Source organism: Triturus cristatus, chromosome 3_2, assembly GCF_964204655.1.
Source record: "Triturus cristatus chromosome 3_2, aTriCri1.1, whole genome shotgun sequence".
NCBI classification, from domain to species: domain Eukaryota; kingdom Metazoa; phylum Chordata; class Amphibia; order Caudata; family Salamandridae; genus Triturus; species Triturus cristatus.
In genome coordinates this window covers 1,075,893,958-1,075,920,415 of record NC_140584.1, presented here as the reverse complement: position 1 = coordinate 1,075,920,415, position 26,458 = coordinate 1,075,893,958, and the positions used below count along the sequence as shown (strand labels likewise).

Sequence of the window (26,458 nt, the reverse complement as noted above, 5' to 3'; positions counted from 1 at the left end):
CAGCAACAGCCAATGCCTTTGGCAGCCTTCATTTGGGTAACTGCACTGACAGACAATCTCTGCCTGCCTCAATGCATCCCCTGCACCAATATATGATTTGGGGCACTGAATATATATGCATGAGGCACATTACTTCTACCCAGTATTAGGCCCGTAAATGTTCAGAGATTTTGTTCAATTAAAATTGTCCTTTATGTTTTTCAAGTCAAATTGCGACTTGTGTGTTTTGACTTCTTTCCATTATGTGTGGGTTTTGACTACAGAGCAGTCAAATATACTTATTGCTAGAAACATATAATGGGTGAGCCTTTGATCTGCCCCTTTAAACCACTGCCTTTCTTTGATCAGCCTCTTTCAGCCCTTGGATTGAGACTTTTTCAATCACTTCTTGCCTCAGCCCAGGCGAATATTTGTCTATGAAATAATGATTTTGAATGCTTGTGCATGACCTTCTTTTTCCACTTGAATGTTTTGCATTGAACTGTACGAAGGAGTACTTTACAACTACAGTCCTCTCTGGCCAGTCCTGCGGGCTCCATCCTGTGAGAAGTGTTTTGGCTTTGCCAACGCTTATTCATTAAGAGATTGATTTACAAATTACTTTTTTAGACATAAAACGGCTTTAAGACTTTTGAAGCCAGGTCCAATTATGGGCCTTGTTTCAAAATACTTTTTTTCCTGTCTTAAGTTCTATCGGACTTAAATTCATGGAAAACCATTTGTAAATCAGGTGTGAGAGTCTTAGAATCAACTTATCCATCTTACAGCCACCCCATGGAAGGACACAGCGTTCATTTCCTGGCTAAAGATAGGATTGACAATTTCTACAGTCCGGATGGTACTCAGTAAATTTAACCTTTAGAATCTAATTACATATCGTTTTCCTTTTTTTTAAAGACTACTTAACAGTCTTCAGATTTTTTTACCCAAGGAAGGAACTTTTTAACAAACTTTTACAACTGTCTTGATCCATGACAAAACCAATTCATAAATTAGGGCTACTTACTAACATTGAGACAGCGTTAATATTTGCTGTTTCAGCATAAGTAACAGAGGTGGGTAACAGGTCGATGGGTTACATATTGCAAAACTAACAAGTAAACTGGGGTCATTTAATTTGATAAGTAAACCATTAAGGGAGAGGATGTAGCCTTACGGCTAGAGGGGTCGACCTCGAAGCCGGGGAACCGGTTTCGAATCTCGGCAACGACGCTCAACATCCTGTGATAATGGGCAAATCACTTAATCTCCCTCTGCCTAACAAAAATTAATGTGTCCTTGTGTAACGAAACTGGTGCTATGTAAAGCGCTCTGAAACCTAATATCTACGTGTCTAGTCTGTGCTATATAAAACTACATATTATCATTATTTTATCATTATTAAGTGTCCTCACCATGAGTATGGCAGGGATGGGTTTCACAATCATGTTGTGTATGGAATGTCACGGATGACCTTGGTGTGCTAATTCAGCAAATTTCATTTGTAATAATGAAATACATGTGAACCACATAAAAATGGGTTCACATTTTTAGACTATGTATGTATTCACTATTGCTTGGTGCAACTGGGAGACTAGGAAAAATTAAACAGTGTGTTATATACTAAGTATAGGTCACTCATTCAATACATTTTTCAAAACAATAGATTTACAAACTCTGTCTTAACTATTTACCTAGGTGAGCAGCTGGGTTCAGAAAGTTACTGTGGTGGGGAGGCGGTCCGAAAGGGTTACCAGCGGGATGTGTGGGACCTGGAAACAAAATGAAGAGAAGGAAATCAGATCAAGAACAAAACGAAATTGCTAAAACTCTTCCCGTTTAAATAACACATTATATACTCATCAATGACTGTAGAAAATCTGTCTTTGAGACCACTTCATAAAAGCATTTATGAGTGAGGCAAGTAGAACTAAAGAAGTACTACTGTACATATCCTTACCTGCCTTTGTAAATTGGCCCAAAAACAACTAACTTCCTACAAGTAAACGTGCAAAGAGGGCACAGTCCTTTCTTTTTGTACTAAATGCATATTAAAACATTGGAAAGTTGACAGCCATTGAAGATAATGGAGTGGCCCTGGGCTTATAATAGCTGGTGTAAGCTTTCTGCTCCAACATTCCAATGTTTGTCTTCCAGTTTCTCCCTTTTTAATTCTGAACATTCTACCCTCAGTGGGTGGAGTGTTCTAATTGCCTTACAGACCATCAGCTTCAGGCTATACCAGTTGTTAAAGGCCCTCTCCCTCATTATAGACCTGATGCTCTGGCCTATAACTCGGGTTCAGGGATTTTAACAACTGGTATGGCCCTTGGCAGCGGGCAATAAGGCTATATGAATATTCCCCGATTCTTCCCATTTCACTTTCATTTTAGATAATGTTGATCAATTCACAAAGGTATGTAAGAGCATGTAAAAGAGTACTACATTAGAACTATTTTATGTACTCCAAAATGCCTTTATGAATAAGCCCATGTGTATATTCATGAACCCTGTTCAATAGAATTATACTGTGTATAACCATGGTATGTAACGTGCTCAACTAATGCTATCAGGTACACGACCTGAGGTGTCAGGCCTCGCAGCATCTTTATATGACTGTGCCCTCCTTCCTCACCCGGTATGTACACAAAGGTCTGAAGTCCCTCCTAGGTGAATGGGGTTTGTAAATGAGTTGTATTTGTGGAAAGCACATGGGCAGACTTCACCACACAGGGTCTATGGCTTCTGCTTTTCCTGAATAAAACTAAATATTTCATGGTGGTCGTCTAAAGTACTGGTAGCTAGTTGTTTCTGTCACTCTCTTCTACCTTTCAAATCCCCTAATTTCTACCACATGTCAGAAGTCACTTTGCAGTGCCATGCTCACATACATGTGTAAATATATTCGAAAAGGTAAAATATAGAAACTGGTAATGCTATGAAATCCTAGCTTTTCTTCTACTCAAAAGATGTATCACAAGTGCTGCATATTTTCAGTTTAAATTTACATAGAAAATACTTTTTACTCTCTACTTGAGCACTATAAATGTATAAAGTATATAAGGGCAGGTTTTAGTATGTTTACTTCTTACTACACTAACTGCATATAGTTTAGACTGCCAAATGTTCCCCATTGTTTTTGGCCTGTAAAAGCACTCATAAACCTACTGTTACTTGCATCTTCGTAAAACGATGTGCATTCACCTTAGTAGACAAGCATCTGCAATCCCCTTTGCACATGAATTAAAATATTCATTTTTTCACTTCCTTTTTCTAGCCTAAGAACAAGTTCCATGCAAAAAGGCCAGAAGGCTCAGAGAAATGAATGTTCAAACACTAACTCGTCCTTCCATCATTCCGAGGTCGGTAAATTGAGTACCATTAAATTGGATAACAGTAGCTAACACCTGTTGTTTACAGTGCATGGAAAAAGTAGAGGTGCTATATGAAGCACGGCATAAGGCACAAGATGTTAAAGATTAAAATCCTGTACTCACCCGCTGCAGCAAAAAGAGCTGATGGTCTTAGGTCGTGAGGGTGAGGATGAGGATGGCTGTGTGGGTGAGGGTGGTGATGATGAAGGGCACCGAAGAGGCTGGGACCTGGGGGTCTGCTCAGAAATTCCGGTTTCAGTCCAAAATCCAGCTTATGTGGGTCCGTCTGCATCTGTTTCTAAATAAGTAAATGAGAAATCATGTGAGATTTGGGAAAAGGCAATGCAGGCATTCAACCAGAACAATCACCCATTCGTGTGACCCTTCTCCAGCCTCACTGCTAAGACCTGGAACTCTCTTCCTCTACATCTCAGGCAATCACCCTCCCCGCCTCAATTCAAGTAGGACCTCAACACATGGCTCTTCGACTGAACTGCATACCCTCCCTCCAAATGCCTTGAGACCCCAACGGGTGATTAGCCGCACTCTAAAAGAATCCTGATTGATCTCTCAGTATTACCTCTGCACCTACAGGTAATTACTTGAAATGTCTCTAATAGTGTTCATTATAAAAATGTATTGTTGCCAGGCTACTGGACATTTATTCCATTCTACACAACTACTGCCAAACATAATGAGGGGCTAAAGCTCCTACAATAAAAAAAAAAAAGCAAAGCAACAACACATGCTACATACCAACAAACAGGCTTTATTTCTAAGATATGTAATGCACAGGATGCTGGCAAACAACATACTGAGACACTGCATGCAAGCTGCCAACAGATACAGAATGTACTATCATGTTCCACAATGTTGCATATGCCAACAGAAACATAACACAAAAGATGCCAAGCACGAAATGCCATCAGGAGAGTGGTCTAATGACTGCCAATGTAGTAGCTGCCATTAGACACAAAGTCCTGGTTGCCAGCAAGAACCCAACACTGAATGCCAAAAGATGCAATTATACCACACCAGTCGCCAAGATAAAGACCGCGCCAAGAGTCAGAAGATGCACTGAGATGTAAAATGCAGACAGTTGCAGAATGCAAAATATGCCGTCAGCGTTGGATTGGACTGAGGGCAATTGGGCAGTGCCTTATTGGCTTGTCTGAAAAGTCAGTATGTAGGCAGGGGCATAACACAGGCCCACGCAGCCCCCATAGTGCGGGGGGGGCCGAGCTGCAAGGGGGCCCCCTCAGCACAGTACTCAGGCCTGAGAGCTCCAGATTGAATCCGGAGCAGGGGCCCATCTGTGTACCTAGCAGGGTGGCACCCTCAACTTTTGTTATGCCACTGTATGTGGTTAATTTTTTTGTTGTTTGTGGGCCTGTTTCGTTGTCTTGTGGGCCGGTTTTTACTGTCGAGGTCTGTGTTATTACCACAGACATTGCATGCAGCAAGCACAACTACATTTGTTCCCACACAGCTTACAAAACACATCTATAGAATATCTTTACAAGTCCAAAACGAGCTAATTTGCAAATGTGGGCCACTTTTTTAGCTATCTCATTTTCTAATGGGGGCCAATTTATTTTGGTCCCAGGCCTATTTTCTGTTGCAGTATATCCATGTATGCAGCAAGACGCGGGATGCAGGACATGGAATGAAACTAGCCTTGGACACAGAATGTCTTATGTCAATATATTCCACCATACTAATTCACCACTAATCCTTTATGGGTTACCGCAGTAGCGTGCTTCAACACCCCATCAAGGGTAACAAGCGCTATATAAATACAAACCTTTTTTCCTCTTCTATCCTTCTGCTATCGTTCCGAATCCAAATAACTGACTAACCTATCGACCACTTAAAATGTACTTGCATGGTGCACTATACTAATTCATCACTAATCGTCTATGGGTCCCGGGGTGCGTGCTACTCTCCGAAAAAGCACTTTGACGCCTTGTATGGGGTAATAAGCGCAATACAAAGGCAATTAGAACACAATACAATACAATAGATACAGAATTCCCTAGGGGCCAAGATTCATGTGCTCTAGGCCAATGCACAATGCCTTTGATGAAGTGAGACACCAAGCACAGTATAGTCCATAAACAATATAAGCAGTAAATACCACTGGGCGTCACAAACTAAGAAACGCACAGCACTAGCTGTCATGAGACTTGAACTTCAGCATGTACACATGTGTCTCAACACAGTAATAAAGATGGTGCAAGGGTAACAAGTTGCAATAGATATTATGGTGATAGCAAAATATTGGCATGCACCCCCAAGCATGTCATGTATGTACATCTTCCAAACACTCCTCCATGTCACCCTATGCCTCCCTAGGAAAAGAAATGGGCTGTTATGTCATGTCAAGCTATGCTCTGTTAAGTTATGCTATGCTATACTTTTACATTTTGGCCTAGTTTTTTAGCATAGTACTTCCAGGGCCCTGTGTCCACTTTAAAGTACTGTGAGAAGAACAGAAGATGAAATATAGGACCTGAGAAAGATGTGGGAAGGAAAAGACATGGGCAGGAGGGCTGGACACAATGGCATGCCCTGTTCTGAAGTGAATTCTGATTATTTTTAATGCTGTTTCATGTGTTTAATTTCACTTATCATCTGCAGAGTGGCAGACAGGATCAACACATTAGCATGTAAGTAATTTGCAATACACACACACACAAACACATACACACACTTCATTCCCTTTTACCTCCTCTCCAACATTCTCAGCGCACTTTTCCTGACATTAAAACATCAGGAAATCTGTGAATCTCCCACATGTCTCAAAGCTGACTGAAGCAGAGTGTATACAAGACAATATCCGGAGTTACAGGTAAGTAACTTTTTCCTTCCCATTTCCAGTATAACACTGTGCCCTTATAGGTTGCTATAGCCATCCATAAGTTCCTCCTGGACTTTGAGGTCAAACGTGGCATCAGCTCTGGTATCCGTAACATTGTTTGATTGTATGTGCAGACGAGCATGACTCAGTCTCAAGCCTTTTAATCAGGGAAATGTTTCAATGGATATATTTGCCCTGGTGAATGTATCCTATCAATCGCTAAGAGACAGGCTCAAGTGGCTGTTTGTAAGATAAGTCAAGACACTGAAAGGATAAGCCAAATACAAAATGATATGCAATATTGATAAAATCAACTTTAAAACCTGTTTGGGGGACATTTTTTCTCAAAAGTGTATGCAGCCATAAAAATGGTGTGCTCCTATAATGTAACTACATATTGAAAAATTAAAATGACAGTACATCTATCACCAGATGAAGTGGTGACCATCATGACTACGGCGGACGCAGTGGCACCCGGGCCAATGGATGAGCGGGACCCTCATTTCCAGACTAACTAGGGGGTTGGTGGACCCTTCTCCTCACTTCCATTTGGTTGAAAGCATCCCGGGCTACTCCACTACATAAGATGTCTTGTGTATTCTTCTCTTATGCATAGTAAAGAATGCTTCTGAAAAGCAGAGCTGTTGGCTCTCGGGAGGCTACTTAGAGACTTTGTAATCATTTCTCTCCTTTGAAAGCTGGAGCAAGTGCCCCTGCAAGCTCTACCACTGCCTTATTTGAATTAATTCTTACAAATGTAATTTCACAGCAAAAATTTAATTTAATCACTGGTGATGTGTTTTTTGACAAGCATAGTAATCGTCACTCCTGGTACGGGTACCTGAAGTGTGCCTAGTAAAAGAATCTTGACAAACATTTATACATACACCACAAAGGATGAGAAGAAAAAGAACAAGAACAAGAAAAAATAATAACCAATACTGTGCTAAACAAACGATACATTTACAATTCGCGGAGCAACTCAAAACTTTCTTTAGTCTTCCAGTTGTTCTTACATACTATGGCTGTGCTTCTCATTTATTGCACAGTCCATACAGGAGGTCGTGTAACCACCATATACATAAAGAATCGTATACATGTTGTGACATGGTGCACAGGAGCCATTGAATGTATGGGAATTAAAAAGTAAACACCGTTTTCAAATGCATAGCAATTAGAATCAACATGTCATGTCACTTTTGACTTCAGAAGAGTGAGGATAAAAGTGATATTCTTTAGAGCCCGGTATACGACTGACTACCATAACCCTACCTATAGGGCTTGGCATTTTAGGACATTTCTTGGTGTTTTACAGCCAGTCCATACCTACATTAAATTCCCTGTGGCAGAGCAAATGCCATTAGACTACTAGAAAACCCTCCAACTATTTCTGGCTTTTTTTTTGTTGATCTTCAAGACCTAGAATTATCAGGTCTGTCACAATTCTCTGAAGTATATGTAGAATGGTCTCTTTCTCTGCCCAAAGGAATATTGCTGTCTCACTTCATTCTATTGGCTGTTCAGTGTACCATCCATCCTCCTGTGGATTGCTTTCATTGGAATACATGACTAACTATTTTACATCTCAAAGGTACACATGATCAACTTACACTAAATCATAGCGGCATTGCTTAGGAACAGTTTTTAACTTCAGCACGGTTTTAAATGCTATAATGGGGGGCTCAAAAGACACGCCAGACCTATCGGCTTTGCTAGTGCTTGTTTTACTTGAGGAGAACTGCTACTTGTCCTTGTGTGTGACTAGTGATTCAGCTTTTAATACCCAATAAAGATTCCATTAAGATATGTTCTGGTCTATCGAACACCAGCTCGCGACGTGGAATTAACTAATGCCCACCGAAAAAGGTGAACATTCATCGCACATTTAGAAAATGGCTTTTTTATTGTTTAACAACAGCACTGAAGCTTTGCATACCGGCTAAAATTGAAATGAAATTGGTTCATTTTAAACGGCAAGGCCATATTAAAATTCCACTGTGAATTATTCAAACAACAAAAAGGCTTATTAATGCTTCAGTGACGCAGCCGCGGCCTGTAGAATGGCAGATACCGGCGGCGAGGATTTCTGCCTCAGATGAACATCAAACCATTATTTTCAATGGAAAAGGATTACAGACAGTAAAAGCCGCTTGGCCAAACATGAAAATATTTAATTTTACTGCTGTATCTAAAGAAACGGATGTCTGTCATCTGCGAATAAAATGCAAAACGTTCTCAAGAGCAAAATACATAAACAGACACCACGTTGCTGTGATGTGACTTCCACGGTCTGCTAAGGTACAGAAAACATCGGTAGGGGTGGCAGGAAGAATCGGTGCTTTCATCTTAAAAATCTTGTATGTTCAGTGAGAACAGAACATCTAAGAACTGATGAGATCAGTTTAATGAAAAATAATGAAGCGGTAGCCCAGCATAAAGGGATTCAATTAAAAAACTCGGAGCTATTCGAGCCAGGGCAGTAGTTCCCGAGCTGTCCTTGCTTTTGGCCATTGACAGCCAACCAATGAGAACTTTTGTCGGGGAACAGCCATTTCAACGCAGTTTTACCACGCGTTGCAATTACATCGCATGTGTTACAACGCATGCGATGTTACAACGTGTGGTAAAAACCACGCATACCATTACATCGCATGCGCTTTCACAACGCATGCGATGTAATGGCTATCTACGTCGTTGTGAGGAAACTGAGGCTGTTTCCTCACAACGACGTGGACCTCTGACGACGCAGGAAGCAGGAACCGGGAGCAGAGACGGCGACGCTGGTCCCACGAGGAAAGAGGTAAGGCTGATTGTGCTTAGGGTGGGGGTAGTGGTTTAGGGTAGGGTAGTGTAGTGTAGGGGTGGAAGTAGTGTGCGTAGTGTAGTAGTGCTTTAGGGTTTAGGGTAGTGTAGGGGTGGGAGTAGTGTGGGTAGTGTTGTAGTGTAGTAGTGTTTTAGGGTTTAGGGTAGTGTAGGGGTGGTTGTAGGTTGGCTAGTGTAGTGTAGGGGTGGGAGTAGTGTGGGTAGTGTAGTAGTGTTTTAGGGTTTAGGGTAGTGTAGGGGTGGGAGTAGTGTGGGTAGTGTTGTAGTGTAGGGGTGGGAGTAGTGTGGTTAGTGTTGTGGTGTAGTATTGGTTTAGGTTAGTGTAGGGTGGGAGTAGTGTGGGTAGTGTAGTAGTGTTTTAGGGTTTAGGGTAGTGTAGGGGTGGGAGTAGTGTGGGTAGTGTTGTAGTGTAGGGGTGGGAGTAGTGTGGTTAGTGTTGTGGTGTAGTATTGGTTTAGGGTAGTGTAGGGGTGGTTGTAGGTTGGCTAGTGTAGTGTAGGGGTGGGAGTAGTGTGGGTAGTGTAGTAGTGTTTTAGGGTTAGGGGTAGTGTAGGGGTGGGAGTAGTGTGTTGTGTAGGGGTAGGGTTGTCACTTACCTTGCATACTTTTACCACGAGTATAGCTTTACCACGCATGCCTTTGCGTTGTAATGGCATGCGTGGTAAAGGCATACTCGTGGTAAAAGTATGCGATGTAATGACATGCGATGTCATTGACATCGCGTAGTAATACCCGCGTTGTAATGGCACGCGTGGTATTAGTATGCGTTGTATCGTCATACATCCACTTTTGTTTTACTTCTAATCTACACCCTTCTCTGAGCAATCCGAAGCCAGCATGTTCATGAATGTGCAAGTGCGAGCCAATGAAAGCGGAAGGCTGTCAAATTCCTTCAAGACACCCAGACCGCTCCCTGTTCTCGCGGACGAGGGATGGCTTTTGATTCGATTTCCAAACGGGAAGCTCATGGGATTGAGCTGTTAAGCTGCGTAGGGCTTTGGGGCCGTTTTATCATAGAAGAACAAAAGCCAGTGTCCCTAATGCTTACCGACCTATACGCACCTGATAGGGTTTCATTAATACCACTTGCGAGGTACCAAAAAACATGCTTAGCCAAGCCTTATCTTACATACCAGTCAACTTGAAGAACAATCTCACCTTGTAAGGAGGGGGTGGGGCCTCGTAGGGGGCAGGGGCACGTGCCAAGAAGTACCTACCAGACACTTTTGAACCCTACCCCGCCCCCAAACCCCCCCTACCCCACAAACAAGCTTTCTGAGGCTGGTGTCATGTCCTAGGGTGTTTTAACACCATTTAATGGAGGTCGGCATGTCAAAGCCTCGGAAAACGAGCTGGAAAACCATTCACAGTGGCTGCCAGCTTGTTATCCTGCCACTGTGTAATATCGGCTCCTCACCGGGAGACCGTGTGATGGGAGCAGATATCGTGTGTCACACGGTGGCACAGTGTGAGTTGGCAGGTATGTAACAATATTTTGTGTCATTCATGGGTGCAGCAATAGCAGAAACCAGGCATTGCTTACGTGCCGCCACAAACCTGCTCTCGGTGCAGGGATCAGCCCTGAAAGGCTGACATCCTGTTCCAAATGGCATATGCCTTTGGACTCAGGCTTTTATACCCCTCAAATCAAGGCCCATGTAACAATGTATTGTCCACACCTATTACAGATGTGGGCATGGGCGTTATATGGAACACACTTTAACAGCATGATGGGCAACTGTTGCACGGATTTACCTAGACTTAGCTCGATTAAAAATGTTTTAAATTAATATTGCGCGATGCTGCCAATCAATTTGATTCTTGATGCTTTAGAGATTTCCTCTTTCTGCTGATCATGCGTTGTTTTCATTGTAGAGGATTGGAAGTAATTCCTTCCATGTGCAATGACTTTTTGAAATCATCTTCGCATTGCTGTCAAAAAGATGTTGCTATTTAAATAAAAATGGGATGTCCGCTCGTTCGTTACTTAGTGACAAATATTGCTTCTTCGTTTCTTAGGGCACAATGGGGTTAGATGAAGTGCTTCATCAGGAAATAGCTCAGACCTGAGCATAATGGAAAAATGAAAGCATGGGTCGATCTTCACAAGCGGGCATGCAGCGCTGTTCACCTGATCTCATTGTTAGCCCACAGCCGTGTCCGTGAGTGTATGAAGATGCTGCCTTGAGTAAGACACCACGCTCTCTACAGGTAGGGGCATATTTACTAACAGATCAAGCAGCGCAGTAAGGCACCTTGCTGCGCTGTGTGATAGTGAAACAGCAGGAATGCACCTTACTAAACCATATACGGCACATTCCTGTCATTTTCCACCGCTGGTGCACTCAGGGCAGCCTAGCGCCAAGGCAGGCACGTTAGCACCATAGTGCAAGGGTGACTGCGCTGTAAGCAGGATCGATTTTGTGAAAGAAGGGACATCTTTCTGCACAAAAACAATCCTGAGAGGCATATTCCTCGCTCTCTATGTGTACTGCAGGTGCTGCACAGCCTACATAAATGTCCCCCCTAGTTTTTAAATCTCGCAGTGTGTGTCTAATTTACAGACTTTAGCGCTTTTCAATGCGAAGAGCAGTGTTTACTGACGGAAGAATGCATATGACTGCAAATTGTGCGCAAGAGCTTTTCAAAGGAATCCTGTAAACGCTTTAAGTGGTAAATCATACCCTGAATTATGTATGAAACACTTAGTGGGCACATTTGAGTCTATGAGTTTGTCTTGAACATCTCCGGTGTGGTAGAAATGTGTGCGCCAGGGGAATGTTCAAATAGATGCTATTAACAATTAGAGTACATCTGGTTAATCTACCCAAGTCAATTACTAATATAATAACATCTATTATTCCATGCTTCAAAGCAGCCAGATACAAAACAAGCATGCAAACCAATCTCCCGACAGAAATATCATGCATGCAGCTTCAAATGGGGAATCTATTGACATATCTCAAATTCCCTGTCGGCACCTGGTGATTCTCCCTGGCTCGGTCAAACAAATATGAATGTACAGAAGATATGAGGGCACTGGAAGAAAACAATCTGAATGCACAAACCTTGACTTTTTGTTGATGGTGGTATATCTGCCAAGCAATGTGGACGTGCATCGCGCACCACTTCCCAGGTTTCTGCAAATCACGGAAAATGCAATATTTACAAGACAATCCAGTCAAATGGCTTTCATTCCTCTATAGTCATCAGATGGTCTGGCCATTTATTCTTCTGCTCTCAAATACAGGCAGATAGTTTACATACATTAATGCCCAGAATTACAATGGTCACCAAAACAACTTCCTTAGCGTGGCACTACCTTGCTGACATGTGTAAGTTAACATTTCATAAGGGGTGAACAAAACACCCATGTAAGGGAAACTTTCATTAGCTTTTCAGTGCATATAACGTTTGAACCTCAAATCTACACAGATTAGAAACCTTGATGTTTTCCCAATTTTCACAGCTATAGACAGCCACGGCCCGAACAGGTAAGAGCATGGGCGGTGGGGTCTGGTGGGGGAGGACTTCGATGTACGATGATGAGGGAAAATTAATAATTTATTTAATTTTCCCTCGTCATCGTTCGTCTAAATCCCCCCTCGCCCGGCCCCACCGCTCTTACCTGCACGGGCCGCGGCTGTCTACATATCTATTCCTAATGAAAGCAAATCACAATTATTTCACAAATAGTAGTTACTAATCGCATATTTAAGAAAATAAGCAGTACAATACGGTTTCAAGACGTGATGAAGTGCAAAGCTGACCGATCAAAATGTGGCATCAGCTCCTGTCTCAATTTAATTTTGGTTCTCAGTGTATCTGACATCTAAAAGTGATATTAAAGTTTGATCCAGATGTTGAAAATATCTTAACATTGAAAGGTTTTGGATAAGTATCTGGATTTTTTCAACTCATAATATTCAGTTTTGAGGACTGGCTTGGTAGCCCTCTTGTTTGCAACAATGAGTATAACATGTGTTAGCAGAAGAGTGAGCAGCTACAATTTCAGTGTATTCTGCTTCTGTATTCATGTTGCATCAGAGGTTTTGTGGGAATTCCCTGTGTGAAGCGTTCCATGTTATTAACAAAACTGGTTCTAATAAGTCATATTTTGCCCTTGGGAGACAAAAACAAGTAGCAGGAGAAATGCATGAAAGACCATCTTACCCTTAACATGGGCCTGAACGGATCCGCCAGCTGCGGAAGAGAAAATGACAGCTTGGTTACATGCCTGTCACTCAGACAATTGCTTTCATTAACAAACTCATACAGCAGCATGATGATGGGGAAATTGAAATATTAGCATTTCGCGCTCAAATCAAGCCCTTCCACAGATCAATTAGCCCGCTTCCACGAAGCGAGATCCAAGCTCGCTGGCCCTGTGACCATTGTACATTAGTGTTGACAAGCAACCAAACATCTCTGATAAAGGAAGTGTGTGCCCTCCAGCCATCTTTTCTCATTTCATTACAGAACAGAAGATCCACTAATCGAATGAAATGTAACAAGGAGTCTGTCGGGAAGTGTTTTCCATTCCCGTCATGCCTTTTCTCTCCGTTTCTGTTTCGTTACCTGATCGTGCCAATGCTAGTCATGGTGGTAGCCAGGTTTCATCAACCAAAGTGATTGAATGACATTGGCCAAATGGACACGACTGATGCTGCCAGCTCAGACCAGCTGGTATTTTGATTCATTCAAATGACTGTTATGGGCATCAAATAGTTGCTCGTGAAATCTAAAAAGACAAGTGAGGCACGCCAGCTGTTCGTCAATCCTATGGGTTCAGTCTTGTTGGCCCAAATGGCGAGGAAGTTTTTGTTGTCGATGTTGCTGCTATAATAAGATTAGACATTTTTGGCAAGAGTGTTGTCTCTAATTGTTTTGTATTTATTGTAGCAGCCGGTATAACAGGAACGGCCGTACCTTTCCCGGTAGCTCTGAGATGTTAGGAAATAGATTATCAGGGCAAAGTTTTGACTAGTGCCTCAATAGTCACATGGAGAGACACGAAAGCAGATTAGAAGTGAGGAAGAATCCTCCCTAGTAAGAGGAATCAGCATTGTCCCCAATATAGCATGGCGTCTGTATGCAGGGACGGAGGTGTAAGAAACTTAAGCTCTATGCTGGTTTAAGGATTGTAGTAAGGAAAATATAATCCTGAATATAAACGAGAGAGAGTATCATGACAACAATATCGAGAGACCAAAAAAATGGTAAGTTCTATACGTTTCCTATAAATAACTCCACTATAAGTGCCTTGGTGATATATATATCTTCAAGGTACATAGATGTGGAGTTAAGAATAGTAAATCCTTACCTCCTTCTGTGCACTAACCTTTCGATATTTTTGTCTCTCGATAATGTTAAAACCATATTCTGTCCTATCGATATTCTCAGCCTCCATCCTGTTTAAGATGTGTTGTAAGAGTTAAAAAACACCGTTTTGCAGACGGGGATGGCTTATTTATTTGAGTCCCAACTGTTATCAGTCAAGCAGGAGGTGGGTATGTCTAGCTTTACACAGGGAGCTATTAGAAGAAAGACAAAGGGCTATGGAGACATATGCTCTCTGACTTGTGCCTCATGACCCTACAGCATCTCCTGTGCATGCAGTTAGAAACTAAGGCGGGGCATATAAAACCAGATGCATTAATCTGAAAGAAGTACGTTAATCAAGGCCAGACTGGGACAGAAAATATGCCCGAGCACCAAAATAAAATGGTACCCTATTATTGAAGCAGAAAGCTAAAAAACACGTGGCACACACTTACAAATCAGGGCTGTTTGTAAGCATTTTCAAAGTATGGGGGATTGAATGAGGTTGTGCTTGCTGCAGACAATGTGTGTGGTAATATCAGGGACTCAACAACAACATTGTCAGATTGCCCTATAGGCCAGTCCGGCCCGGACATAAATGTAAATCGGACCAAAACTTACAAAAAATACTCTGGTAGGCACGCATTATAAAAACCGATCATTTGAAACATGTCTGAACCCAACCACTACATGGCTGAATAAAATATTTGAATCTGGAAAAGTCTGCAGGCTGCAAAAGTCATCTTACCAACTCCAAAACTATATAATAAATATAGCTGGAAAACAGTACTTAACTGAGAGAAGCAAGAAAAGAGGACTCACTGGCTCCATCCATGTAGGAGTGTTGTGAGAATGGTCACTATAAGATTGGTGATTTTATCTTTGTTTATTGATCCTTTACTTTCCCAAAGGGTACTGTAGTGAATACAGCAAGCTTAGAAGTGTCACTATAGGTATACAAAGATTTCAAACTTTGCAGTGATTCACAATTTTCTTCACCCTACACAAAGTTTTTCTTATTTTCACTACAGTAGATAAAATGTATTTTTTCCACTTTTCAAATCTGAAAAACGCTTGAGGCAATGTCGTGTAAATGTATGGCAGCAGCAGCGTACCAATGCACGAAATAGCATTGGTACGCGGCTACTGTCACACAATTGTACAGTCCAGCTGAGATAGGTATATGAACTGGATGTTTTGTGGATCTGTATACAGTAACAGTTTCCACCAGCTATGAAGGGATAAGAAGCTTATAAAGCAACATCATGGCTAGTGTGTTTTCTGTGCCAGGAATAACACATTTGACCTGTGCCTTATGTAACAAACAAAAAACATTCAGACACCTAATAGTAAAATAAAAACAAATGAAAAAAGTGATAAAAAAAGCAAGGGAGTTATAATTTAAAACTACCATGAATCTATATTCAGCTTTTAACTGAAGTAAGCAAGCAGCATCAAACACTGGCAAACTGTGCACTTGTAGTAGGTGCAGTTTTGATCATTATCCAAGCTCTGTTTACCCATTAAGAATTTGAATTTAGCCCTGTGGACCAATATGAAATTGCAGCTGCTGAAAATTGACCAGATTACAGAACTGTTAGTGATTTAAACCACCAACTTGAGACAGTCCATACAGTGGCATGGTTTCAATCGCAAGTCCTATAAAGGAATGAGTTTGAACCGAAACATGTATACAGCGTGGGAAACAAGTGACTTTGGACAAAAAGTTATTTTATTTTCTGGCTCCATCCAAGTATCCTATTCCAGCTTTACAAAGAAATTAGCAAATTTTTTAATGTGCTGGAAATGCCCTTTTATGCAGAAATTTGCTACTAGTTCACTGATTACTAAAATGTTGATGGTGGCGACACACACGCCTATGATTTGCACAATTACGAGTAAAGGATTCACATACATTTCTGGTAAACAACTATTTTAGAATCCTCTGCATGTCTCCCTATTGTTTAGAGTCAACAGGAGGGGGTTCAAAAACGCGTCAAAGACTGAAAAAACTCTTTTAATTTCATTTTGTGACATTTTCCCATGAAACAGCTTTTATACCTAATCCCCGAAAATGAGAAATATTGAAACCATTTCCCACACTTTCTGCCAGCCTTATTCTTCTTTATTTGGTGTACATTTAGATGCTTTGTGTTGAATTGTATTGGTATTTGTGAATAACCCTCAATGTTATGACTCTCTGTGTGTTCACTCCATGGACACTACTCTAGGAACACCAACATCTACTCATTCAATGTACACATTTGGAATTGATGCAAAGTTTGCAAAAGCTGCACACATGCTTGAGACAGCTGTGCATGCACAATTTACACAATTCTGACTTGAAAAATCATCACTACTTTTCCAATATGTGAGTTTGACTCATCATGCGTAAACGTTAGGTATGCATGCAAAAATTGTGTGAACCAGTCCCACTGTTGGCTTTGGACGTATGTCATATTTTATTGTAATTTTGCCATTCAAAAATTATATAACATAGCAACTATCTCTTTAAATGCACATCTCTCCAGAACTGCCACTCTCCTAATCTCAAATTTTAAGAAAAACAAGGGTACCCCAATACGTGAACTTGGGGTGAAATATGCCGTAAAAAAACAATGGTTCGGGTGTGGCCAAAAGGTCCAATAATCACTTTATTATTGGACCTTTTGGCCACACCCGAACCATTGTTTCTTTACTGCACTCTCCTAATGTCAGGCAAGGCCTTAAGGCAATACCACTAGGGGGTGCTAAATCACAAGAAAAGGACTGAACACTGCATTTTTCTAAGCTGATAGGGAGTACGCTAGTTGTAAAATACTAGTTTGCTCAGACCGCTGAAAATCATCCACCTGCTCTTGTTTATACAAACCTCTTCCCCGCCATACACTATAAGATTCCTATTCAACCCCATTGGAAAACAGCAGCTGTCCCTATTGTATTACAACACATTATATTGTGAAATGTTCATCTGAAGACATGTTTCTGGTTGCACATTCCAGACGCACAAATCAAGCGTCTCCAGTGCTCGACCAGTTACATCAATATTTCATCAGCACACTCAGTGCTGAAGCTCTGGGAATTAGAGCTGTGTCTGGGGAACAGTAAGCAATATGGCTGTTCGTGGCGAGATCCTCCCACGCAGGCCTGCACTGCTCTCATCCGCGCTGCCCTCCCCACCAGCCAGCACTCCCTCTCCCCAGGCAACATGTGTGGATGAGAGAAAATAGAAAGCCAGGTCCTTGGGGCTCAGTTAAGGCTGGCGCTGATGTTTTACATCTGAAGGTGCGTCAGGTCTCTGCTTGCAGCAGGGCACGCGAAGCGGCATGGTACTGTAACTGTGCATTAAATGGCAGGACAATATGCAACATGTGCTGATAACAAATAAAAGTCTGTTGGATTTTGTACCACAGCATTTGCAGTTTCTAAGTGCTGCCAAAAATAAGGATACGCCCAACTGAGTGGCATTTAACATATTGACCTCAGAAAGATGAAAGGTTGAGTTGGCTGAGGCTGGATTCTGAATTGTGATCTGTAGCTCTCAACTCACTGAGCCATTCTGTCAGTTGCATAGTCCATAAATCCATTATAGGAATATTGAATGATTAACACCCCTTTCTTCCACATAAAATGAAAAAATGAGACAGGGAGAGATAGAATGAGTCCTCCGTCCCTGAGATCTCCGTGTAGCCTACAAATCACAGCTTAAAATCTCAGCTGGGCTGACTCAGACCTACATCCTTCCATTGTGAATATATTCAGCACCATTGTGTTGGGTAACCGTTACACTTCTTGTCTATAGTGTTACAAATGACATTTTCTGGTTGAAAGTGCTACATAGAAATAGGTTCTTTTTTATCAGACTATCCTTCTTCACCACTGAAAATTAAAAGGTGGTGGGGTGTGGGGAATAAAAATATATTTCATGTATATCATAAGCAATATACACATTTACACACTGTATCTTTAAATGCAAGTAATGGGAAGAGGAGGAACTGAAAAGAGCACACTTGATTTCTTAAGGTTGTGAGCAAGCTTCACCATCAGCAATAAACTCAAGCACATCAACATGATGAAATACAAGATCATAAGAAGCACACCAGCCTACCCTGGGGTCTTTCTGTAGGAGGGTGTGTGGCACTGTTCCAGGTCTGGCTGCTACATCCATAGCATTGGACGTCTGTAAGATATCAAAACATTAAGTACATTAGAAATGCATGTAAACAAAATATGCAATGACAGGCAGCTATAGCAGCCACAATTTTATAGCTATTCGTCTAACTTCCTATAATGACTGCATGATTGACAGCTTCAATTGACATACACAAACGACCTTACGCACCCGATCAATGGAAATACCAGAGCCCTTCAAAAAGGGTGGCCAGCTTAAGAAAGCGCCTTGGTACCACTCTAATAGTAGAAGGTGCTATGCAAATGGCTATAACATAAATATATTTAGGTGCAAACGATGGAGTTGGCTGTGCGAGCCGACTGAGAGCAGTGGTACACACGCAGTCTCTGCTGGCTATCCACAGGTAGCACGCGTTCCTGGGCCCACCAATCCTTGGCCATTTCTGAGACTTTTTAAGGCACGTGCAAGGCAGGCAATTGTCCACGGCCCTCACCATCCAAGGGGCCCCTGTGAATGCAAACTTTTTTCTACCTCACTTCTGTGTATTCTGTATCACAATCATTAATGTACATTCCAAAGCTGTCTGGCATGATGGGGCTTGAAATAGTGGAAAATGGGTAACAAAATTCAAAATGATCTGATCAGGAGCCCAAAATACTTCTTGCCCAGGCCCCCAACATTCTTAGGGTGACACTGCCTTTCCTCTGTGGTGACATCAGCCTAAAGACATACAGTAAAGATAACTGCTGCTTTTTATGAGTTTAGAAAATAAGCCTGCAGTGAGCTGCGATAGTTATTTCCACAATGGCCTTAACCAAGCGAGTAATGGCACGCTCATAATGTCTAACTGACCTAGCACTCAGTCTTGAGTCTTGGCACGTATAGGCATAAGCCAGTCTAGCACTTCAATCAGGCGCTTTACGGAGTGACAGCAAGGTGGAGCCAAATTATGTAAAAAATACAAAAAAAGCGCCGAAATGGCATTTTTGTTTTAGACAGGAAGCGCTACAACAGTGAATGCTTCTGGGAATACAGGGGTCGGAAAGGGCGGAGAAAGCTGACAGCCTCCTTCTTCTTGATATTTTTTTAGGGGGGGCTTTGGCTACACACAATGGAAACCAGTTAAAAGGGATTAATGTTGGAAGCGTGGATCGTAGGACAATTGCACCTGAGTCCACTCTATCTGAATCGACAAGGCTTTGGATGGATAAACACAGTGCTTAATTTGAGCTGGTGGTTTCCGACGGCCAGCGGCACTTCGCAGAGAGACGGAGGAATAAAAGATTGCAAACAAGTTGCAAACGGAGAAAGAAGGAACCTACAAGAGAGAGAACAAGCATGTGCAATGCAATATGTCTCACAACTGCGGGATTTAGAGCCATTGGTATTGTAAACGGCAATGACTTTTATTTGTGTTTAAAAAACATGCAATAATAAAAGGCATTGTCATTTTCAATACCAATAGGTCAAAGTTTCTAAAATACGAGACTTATTGCATTGCAAATGCTTGTTGTTTACAAGCGCTCCATGGTGGCTTTCACGTTAATAGAGGCCACGCCCCTTTCTTTAGATGAGCCGTGTCAAAAGAAATGTCCATGGCCACTATTAAAGTGAAAGCGCATTATGGGGTGCTTTTTTTGTAAAAGCGCCCCGTGAAAGTACGCATGGTGTGCTGAATGTTGCAGGAAAGCATGTCGTGCCTGCAGTAGAAGAAACCATTAAAGAAAATAGTGCTTACAGAATAAATAAGACATACCGTGTATAGTGGTTTTATTTATTTATTTAATTAATTTTACCTATCCCATTGTCTGTCGACTCCCCCCAACTGCGCCACGCCCCACCGCTCTTACCTGTACAAGCAGCCCCTGCTTTTTTGTTCCACAAATTAAGCACTGCCTAAACACAATTTAACTTTCTCTCTGTTAATGAAATTTAAACAAGGCACGCAACGACACACAATTTTTAAACTCCTTCTGACAAAACTACCTGTCCCAATGGCTGTGTTCTACTAAGATAAATTAGCGAAGAGTTTTAATAACTTTGTTTAAGCTAAGTGATCAACATCACTTAAAATGATCACGTGAATGCACACCAACAAATTAACCTGTGGGATTTTTAAATACCCCTGTTTTTATCATCCCTTAAGCAAACACTGATGTATTGCACATTAAACTTCCCTCAGTACAAGATAAGCAAGCAAATCACCCAGAGGAGCAGCCACAATTAAGTGTCAGAGTTGTTAAGAGCATGATTAGAGTGATTATAAGGTTTATGACCTGCAATCCACATCATCAGCAGGGACAATGGCCTGGAAAGATATATTTCAAGGCCAGCAGAGTCCTTCTTGGTGATCAGCACATTTTTAATCGCTGCAATCAAAAAACGGTTGTAAATTAATGCTAGCAGAGAAAAAAATAGCTTTTTAACGCATTGACCTCGGATGACATTGAGCAAAGTTGACCGTGTGCATCTATTCTAGTGGAACTGTGGCAGTAACATGAATTATGCTCTTGAAAGCTACATTATCTGTGGAGCATTTCAAGCAACACCTGCTCTTAGATAACTGTCTAATTCTGTGCCCATTGTTCGTCATTATTTATATTTAACCTTTCTGACAAACTAGGATCAACTGATTTCTCAAAGCATTTTCTTCCGAGGTAGAGAAAGAGATTCAGGTTATTGGTGCAAATATTACAGAGAAAACAAAGCTAGCCAGCTTCCCCCAGATAAACACAACTTCTGTAAACAGGCCACACCCCACAAATCCATATTGATCTAGAAATATACCATTAGATACTGTAGCAGATTTGTAACTATGGAAGCAGTAATATGTAACCAATCATGCTAAAGTGTTTAGAGTCACATAAACCCCTGTATAATGTGACGCTCGTCTGGTCTTGAGAGGTCCTAAAGAAATTCTGAAATTTGCTACAATCTGGATCAATAGTTGGCACATTTTCCATCTTTATCGTACATCTTAGCTCTTCTGCTATGTTTGTATCAACGCATTTGTGTAAAGTAATATCAATGACTGCTAAGGTAAAGATCTGGTGCTAATAAACTTCTATAATAATAATTTCCAAAAAGATAGAGGAGTTTGTTTAGAACCATTGGAAAAGGAGTTGGACAGGTTACTAAACACATTTAATAAATTGGCGGTAGTTTTGTGGGCAGGCGATGTTAATATTCAAGCATGCCCCGCCACATTTACCAACTCTTGTGGTTACTTGAAAACTTATTCGACCGCTGATGGGACAAAGGATGACATGCTGCATTTCCCACATTGTGAATATGGTTTGACCCTTAATACTTTAATGGCCAAATTCGATCTTGAGCTGTTAGATTGTATGATAAATGAGGGCCATATTAAATGTCCCACATTCACCGGTAGGGAAGCTAATAGTAATATAGGCCACATCTTATTTTCTAAGAATTGCCCTTATATGAACCTTTGGATATCTGAACAGGTGGTTAGCGATCACAATAGTATTTCCATAGTTTTGTTAGCTTGGGGCAATAGAATTACTAACACTGCCCACACAATCACTGATATCCTCCCTATCAGACCGAATGGCAGGAGACTAAAGTGGGTTGGCTTGGATCCACAAAAGATCCAACGGGATGTGATCAGTAAATGCAGAGACTGTATTAATTATTGCCTCAGCGAAGAAGCTGTCTCTGAAAAGCGATGTATGGAATTTGCTAATATTAATAATGTGATAAGAAATATCCTAACCAGGAAAACCAAAGGCCCCAGACAGGATGGTAAGAAGTGGTTTGAATCCGAATGTTCCAAGATTTTATCTAACCTAAAATTAGCATTAAGGTCTAAACCCCGCAATCAATTTCTTGTCTGTAAATTACGCAAAGATTACAAACAAGCGGTTCTAGCACAAAAAAAGGTGTTGAGATTAGACGCCTGGGATAAATTAACCATGGCAAGTGAATTGAATAATATTAAACTCTTTTGGGAAATTGTAAATAGCCCTTTCTTAAAGGAAGATCATATTCCTGAGCTGATGTCTCATGTTAATTGCACTGAATGGATCGAACACTTTTCAAAAAATTTTAACCCAGAAAAGGTCGTTTTAATATCTCCTCTTTTATCAAATAATTTCACGTGGCCCACATTACCACTAACAATTAGTGTCGAGGAGGTGCGTGAAGGGCTGACAAATAGCAAAGGGGGAAAGGCTCCCGGCCCGGATGGCGTTCCGATTGATCTATATAAGGATGAAATGGATCTCTGGGCACCAATCCTTGCAAGAATTTTTAATGTTGCTGCTATAGGAAATTTTCCAATATCTTGGGCCGAATCCTTAATTGTTCCACTCTACAAAAAGGGTTCACGCTCTGAAGCAAGCAACTATCGCCCTATTTCATTACTTGATTCCTCAATAAAAGTGTTGAGTAGGGTGCTTTGAAAAAGATTGGAAATATGGGCTGAAGAATCCAATATATTGACCCCAGTTCAATATGGTTTTAGGAAGGGCATTGGGACCATAGAACAATGTGTTAATCTAGAACTACTTATTAATAAATACACAGTGGTAAAAGGGGGAAATCTGTTTTTATGTTTCGCCGATTTGAGTAGTGCGTTTGACCTAGTGGACCATTCGCTCCTTTGGTCAGTATTACTCGAACTAGGGGCCCCAAACGAGATTGTGTTTTTTCTAGCAAGGATATATGAGAAACTTTCATGCAGTGTACGCTATGGACCCATGGGAGAGCGAACCCCTTTTTTCACAGTGCGAAGAGGTATCAGACAGGGGTGTGTATTGGCACCCCTTTTATTTTCCCTTTTTATAAACCAAATCGCCGAGGTTTTAAATAAAACCCCTGCTGATGCCCCTAAAATAGATAATACCGTTGTGTCTGTATTGCTATATGCGGACGATGCCGTCCTAATTTCACGCACCCCTCTGGGTTTACAACGTTTAATTGATGTTTTTACTGATTTTATTAATGACAGGAAATTGTTGATCAATAAATTAAAGACATTTACCATGATATGTGGGAAAAAATTAAAATCATCACGGTCCTTTTTTCTAGAAGGCTCGAAGATTCAAGCAGTTGAGACCTTCTGTTATTTAGGCAACAGTTTTGATGCTAATGGTAAATGGACTAATGAGCAAGGAAATATTGGCCACAAAATGACTAGAAACTCTAATGGTATCTTCCGTTTTGCCTCAAAAATAGGGGACCACAGAATAAAAGATATGGAAACCATATATAACGCAAGATGTGTTTCTTCGGCCCTATATGGAGCTGGTTTATGGGGCCATTCTTCTATGGCCCAATTGCAAATAAACGAAAATATCTTCCTTAAACGTCTGTTATGTGTCCCAGTTGCAGCCTCATCTGATTTAATACACCAAGAAACTGGCCTTAACTATATATCAGATTTGGCTGCCTTACGCCCTTTACTATTATGGCGTTCAATTTGGAACAAAAAGGAAACTGAGTTTACACAGTCTGTAATTAAGGACTGTCTTAAGCTGGACCTTCATTCCTGTATTCAGTGGCTGAATTACATTATCTTCTGGTATAATACCTTATTCGGAATCAAGATCTCTAAAGATTCAGACAACGTAATATTACTTTCTAAGAAGGAAATTAAAGACACATTCCTTCTTTACAAGACAGTAGAAAGGAATAAGTTGATTCAGACCCAAAAGACCTCTGTATTTTATAGGTAGTTTAATCTTAAAAAAGGTCTTCAGTCATATTTGGTGGAAGTGACCAGGAAATCGCACCGATTTGTTCTCGTACGTTTAAGGTTGGGCATCGCACACCATCTCGTATCCTTCCCTGTGATTGGGGTAGGTTCTAGCGCAGAATGCCCGTGTGACAATATTTCCAAACAAAGTTGTTGCCATTTTCTGTTATTCTGTAAATTTTATACATTTTTGAGGAAATTTTATTTGAAACCGATCCTATTAAAATATAACATCCGTTTAACTGCAGATGCCATGAATCTACTCTGTTCTCTTCAGAGCTTAGACATTTGCTTCCACGTAGCACTATACATTCTGAAATGCAGAGCTGCTAGAAAATCTATAATTATTTGAATAATGTCAACCGTGTCTTGCCATGATGTTATAGTTATGCATAAGTCACTTTATGATAGCAATCTATTTTACATATATGCTTAAGTCATTTTATTAATATGAGATGATTCCATCTTGCTATGCACAAGTCACTTTATGACAGCAATCTATTTCGCACATATACTTAGTTTGCTCTATTAGCACAAGATGTTGCCATTTATTGTGGAGCAAACTAATGTTTTATGGACGCGAAATTGCGCTTTATATAGCTTATAACTGTTTACGTATTAGTAATTTCATTATTGCGAGGTAGATGTACACGTCACTTTATCGTGTCAAGGCTCTTCTTCACTTATATGTGATAATTATTGACAAAATCCGTTTTAATGACTCAATATTACAATGTTTAGGCCTACTTACAACTTATGCATAAGCACCTTGTTATTGTGAGGTGGTATTATTAATCATGAATTACTAATTTCGTTGGAATTAATGTTTCTCGTGCATTTCTACTTATGCCATAATGATATATAATTGATTTTACATATTTTTAAACATGTATATATATGGATGTATCTTTGATCTATGTCTCACCGTTCAGTGCAAATGTTAGGGCCGGTATAGGAATAATTATCTGTCCTTGGATTTGTTGGATTATGCGTCATGATATTTTTATTGTATATTACTTTGTTCAGCTTATATGGTTGTATTTATACAAACCGAATTAAAGCTTATTTGACTTGACTTGACTGCTAAACTCAATTAGTGGCGAACTGTAAGATAACTGTGCATCACAGATCCTCTTCCTGTTGACCAGAGTCGCCTCCAGAAGTTAAGTGACTGCCTTTTAAACTTTGTTTTTAGGTGAGAAGTACCATGCTGAACACATAGATGGTGAAGTTTGAAAACTATAGTGTCCCCACACCCTTTTTAGGTCTCGCCTGACCCAGCGCATGCGCTGGTCTGGCGACACTTTTTGAGAGGGCTCCAAAAAGTGCTACCAGGCCAGCCTAGAGCTACAGTGCATGTGCGCGGGCGCGCACACCGCGCTTGACGCGATTACTTTCACTTTCGCGGCCGCTTTGATGTTTGATCGCGATCACTTTCACGGCCGCTTGGCATAGCCAATAGGTCTCGCTTTTGGGACCTTATAAGTATTTATACTGTTGCATGGCTAAACACTTATAAGGTCCCAAAGGCAAGACCTATTGGCTATGCCAATGCTTGTTCACATTCTAGGCAGAAACTGCAGATGACGTGTTGCTTGTCTTCCATACTACTGGTTCGACCCCAATGGAAAGGAGAGGTTTATACCGCTCAGAATGTATCGTTACATGATGGGCACAGCACAGTCGCTAGGAGTTGGAAGGAAACAGTCAAACCCGTCTGCCACCTTTACATTGAACAATATTCAATCAGGCAACACTGTTTCCAACACATGCATCATAAACATCAGAAGCCAATCGAAGTGGTCCGGCCTCATTAAACCAGTGAGAACCAATGATATACTTAGTTGTAATTGTAATCTGAAACCTAGACTTCAACATATTGTTAAAAATATGAGCTATATAAGTCAATGAAGGAAACTATACGTGGGCTTGAAAAAGATTAAAGCTCTCATTCCCCTCTTTGAGTAAGTGTAACAAAGTTTCCATGAAAACTTGCTCCCTCTTTCCCCTAAATTACCTGCTCAGCTTACATTGTGGAGTGCCCTACAACTGTAAAAGACAAAATTCAGGAAGTCCAGGCTTTGTGGGTGTTGCTTTTCTCCTTTTGCCCTGGTGTTGGGAAACACACTCCATGTGGTATTGAGAAACATGTTTCGCTCCTCTTTAAAAGACATCTTAAAACCTGGTGTTTACAACAATTCCATTCCTAAATTCTTCTGTGATTGTGCATCTGGACAGTTTTGTGTCTA

At 41.0% G+C, this 26,458-nt stretch overlaps 1 protein-coding gene across 7 annotated transcripts in view; it reads right to left on the bottom strand.

Annotated features, from left to right (window-relative positions):
• AUTS2 (activator of transcription and developmental regulator AUTS2) overlaps nucleotides 1–26,458 on the bottom strand; it is a 2,674,869-nt gene that overhangs the window by 11,779 nt on the left and 2,636,632 nt on the right. For all 7 annotated transcript variants that reach the window (XM_085649809.1, XM_085649808.1, XM_085649807.1 and 4 more), the window contains 5 exons: nucleotides 18,467–18,538; nucleotides 13,210–13,239; nucleotides 12,105–12,176; nucleotides 3,477–3,651; nucleotides 1,674–1,751 (listed from right to left, as the gene is read on the bottom strand). In XM_085649809.1, the coding sequence (XP_085505935.1) occupies nucleotides 1,674–1,751; nucleotides 3,477–3,651; nucleotides 12,105–12,176; nucleotides 13,210–13,239; nucleotides 18,467–18,538 (427 nt within the window). The remainder of the gene's footprint in view (nucleotides 1–1,673; nucleotides 1,752–3,476; nucleotides 3,652–12,104; nucleotides 12,177–13,209; nucleotides 13,240–18,466; nucleotides 18,539–26,458) is intronic.